General features: G+C 31.5%; 1 protein-coding gene across 1 annotated transcript in view; it reads right to left on the bottom strand.

The window, feature by feature from the left end:
- The window catches only part of LOC103507608 (ATP-binding cassette sub-family D member 3), a 27928-nt gene extending 25517 nt beyond the window's left edge, over window positions 1-2411 (bottom strand). Inside the window, exons 1-2 of the mRNA XM_026822440.1 lie at window positions 2229-2411; window positions 619-839 (exon numbers count right to left, since the gene is read on the bottom strand). Coding sequence (XP_026678241.1) covers window positions 619-738 — 120 coding nt within the window. The 5' untranslated portion in view covers window positions 739-839; window positions 2229-2411. The remainder of the gene's footprint in view (window positions 1-618; window positions 840-2228) is intronic.
- Between the last annotated feature and the right edge of the window lie 255 nt (window positions 2412-2666).

Raw genomic sequence — 2666 nt, 5'->3', positions numbered from 1 at the left:
ATTATTATTATTATTACATATTTGAGTTCAAGGACTTGGGTAAGTTGTCATTGTACATCTGGATTATATCATTACTTATGTAAGAAAACAATTTAATCTTTTCTCTCTTGTTACAGAAAAAAAAAGTTTAATGTGTGGGAATTTTGTGTAAAAAGTGAACAATAAAATTAAAAGAAGTAGGACCCACATATGAGTTGGTTTGTATTATCCAATTTTACACATAGGTAGGTACCTATGTATACATAATTTTATAGTAATATTGTATGTATAGGTAAGTACTGGTAAGTAATAACAGTAATAGGCTGTACAACTTGCCTCGGTGGTGTAGTGGTCAAGGCACTTGCCTGGTAAACAGGAGGGCATGGGTTCAATCCCAGCCAAGGTATGGAATATTATCCTCAATATAATTTGAGAATTTGACCACAATAATAGTAGTAGCCTACTGCTGGAGTAAAGGGACTTTTCAGTCCTATGTGAGCAGTATAAATAAGCACTATTATAATTATTACCATTTTATGAAATATGAATGACTGCAAAGTTCATTTGAACAGAGCCAAACATGAGTTTGCTCACAGATCTGGTGTAAATAATCAAATTTCTAAACTCAAACTTTACTTACCTGTTGGATTTTTTCTGCATACTAGCTCTTCTTGCTTTTAGAAGCCATAGTAGAAATGATATAGTTGCTGCTCCAGTTACTGTCTTCTTTGTCACAAATTTGCTCAAGTTGGGAGCCATGATGTTACTGTTGCAAAGTCAATGGTTCACTTTGCAAAGTAAATTTCAATACGAATTACAGTCAAATTGGACAACTCTATTTTACTATTATTATAATGTACCTATTATAGTCAGAAGGTAAATTTCAATTTGAAAAAATTGGGTATAAGGTAGAATACTAGCTGCGCTTTACTATATGGTTATGTTACCTACATCTACCTGATTGTAGGTACTGCTAATTAAGTAGGTAAAAATTATGACCTACCTTAGGTAAAAAAAAAAAAAAAAATGTGGGTTCGTAAATAAAAAAAAGAAAAAATTAAACCCCCCCTAAAGAAAAAAAAAAAAAAAAAAAATATGTGGGTAGGTATCAGGAAAAAATATTAAATGTATCATTCAATTAGATGATATAACCTGACTGTAAAAAAAGTGTATGGAACAGGCTTTAATATTTTTTTCAAAACAATTATAATTCCAGATTTCCTGATCACACTATGAGTCTATGGATAGTCCAGAAGAGGATGGCACCAATGATTTTCAAAATAATGAAAGTTATGGTTCTACAATCTTATATTATAAAAACAAGATCCATTCACTCATTCACATTTCATATTCACACACTGATTGCTCTATCTTGAGAACCACAACACCTAGAAAACTGAAATTTGGTAGGAATATTCCTTTTATGGTCTAGGTGTGCAATAAGAGAGGATTTTGCAAAAATCTAAACCAATCCTGAGATATGATCAATTTTTGATTGCTAAAATATCATAAGAAATACACTGAGTGCAGAGACTGCGGGAGAGAAATGTTCCGCTCTCAACCAATCCTGAGATATGATCAATTTTTGATTGCTAAAATATCATAAGAAATACACAGAGTGCAGAGACTGCGGGAGAGAAATGTTCCGCTCTTGAAGAACATTTTGAGTTTTGTTTATGTTTTTAGTTTGATAACTATGCAGCTAATAGGGAGCATGCAGCACGACCGTATTTTTTATTTTTTTCTACAAGTTCAGCCATGCCTTTTTTACAAGTTTGGCCATGCCTTGGGATGAACTAGTGGGATTCCAGAGCAAAGCAACAGAATTCAGCTAGTTTTATTATTAGATTTTTAAAAATATATATGACATTATTGCTGTTGTTTATCAAACACTCCCTGTACATTAATGAATAAAGAAAACACCTCAAAATAAAAATGTTCTTAAAACAATAAAAATCCAATGAGCTGTTATTACATTAGAATCAAGATTATCACTGTTAATTAATGAATAAAGAAAACACCTCAAAATAAAAATGTTCTTAAAACAATAAAAATCCAATGAGCTGTTATTACATTAGAATCAAGATTGTCACTGTTAAATTAGAATCTCTCTCTCTCTCTGTAGATGGATTGAGACTCACTAATCAGTTCAGAATTCCGAAATGATCACTGTTAAATTAGAATCTCTCTCTCTCTGTAGATGGATTGAGACTCACTAATCAGTTCAGAATTCCGAAATGACTACCTACATTAAACATTCACTTCTCTGCTCTGCAATGTCTCAAGCACAAGACAGTTGATAAGTCTACGATAAATTTGATTTTGTATTGCAGCTCAATCTCATCTTGCCAGTAGAAATACAAAGTATAGGTACGACTTCTGGGTTCTGGGCAGATAGTTCTTTCAAACAGTCAAACACGTAATGGTTTGAAAATTACCATCACCTATAATATCTATATTAATTACTGTCAAGGTAAAAACACGAAAGAATTAAGTTTAATTATTAATTAATCAAAAATCAAAGGAAAAAAAAGATCCAGTAGGTATCAAAAGTTTGGATTTTCCTCCACTTCCCTTCACAACGTTGCCTGATGACCTAAAATTATTTCCCCTTACTCCCACAGCACAAAAAATCCCTTTTATTATTATTATTATTATTATTATTATTATTATTATTATTATTATTA

The sequence above is a fragment of the Diaphorina citri genome, unplaced genomic scaffold (assembly GCF_000475195.1).
Source record: "Diaphorina citri unplaced genomic scaffold, Diaci psyllid genome assembly version 1.1 scaffold329, whole genome shotgun sequence".
NCBI classification, from domain to species: domain Eukaryota; kingdom Metazoa; phylum Arthropoda; class Insecta; order Hemiptera; family Psyllidae; genus Diaphorina; species Diaphorina citri.
The sequence above is the reverse complement of the archived record's forward strand: the minus strand, read 5'-3'. Positions and strand labels throughout refer to the sequence as shown.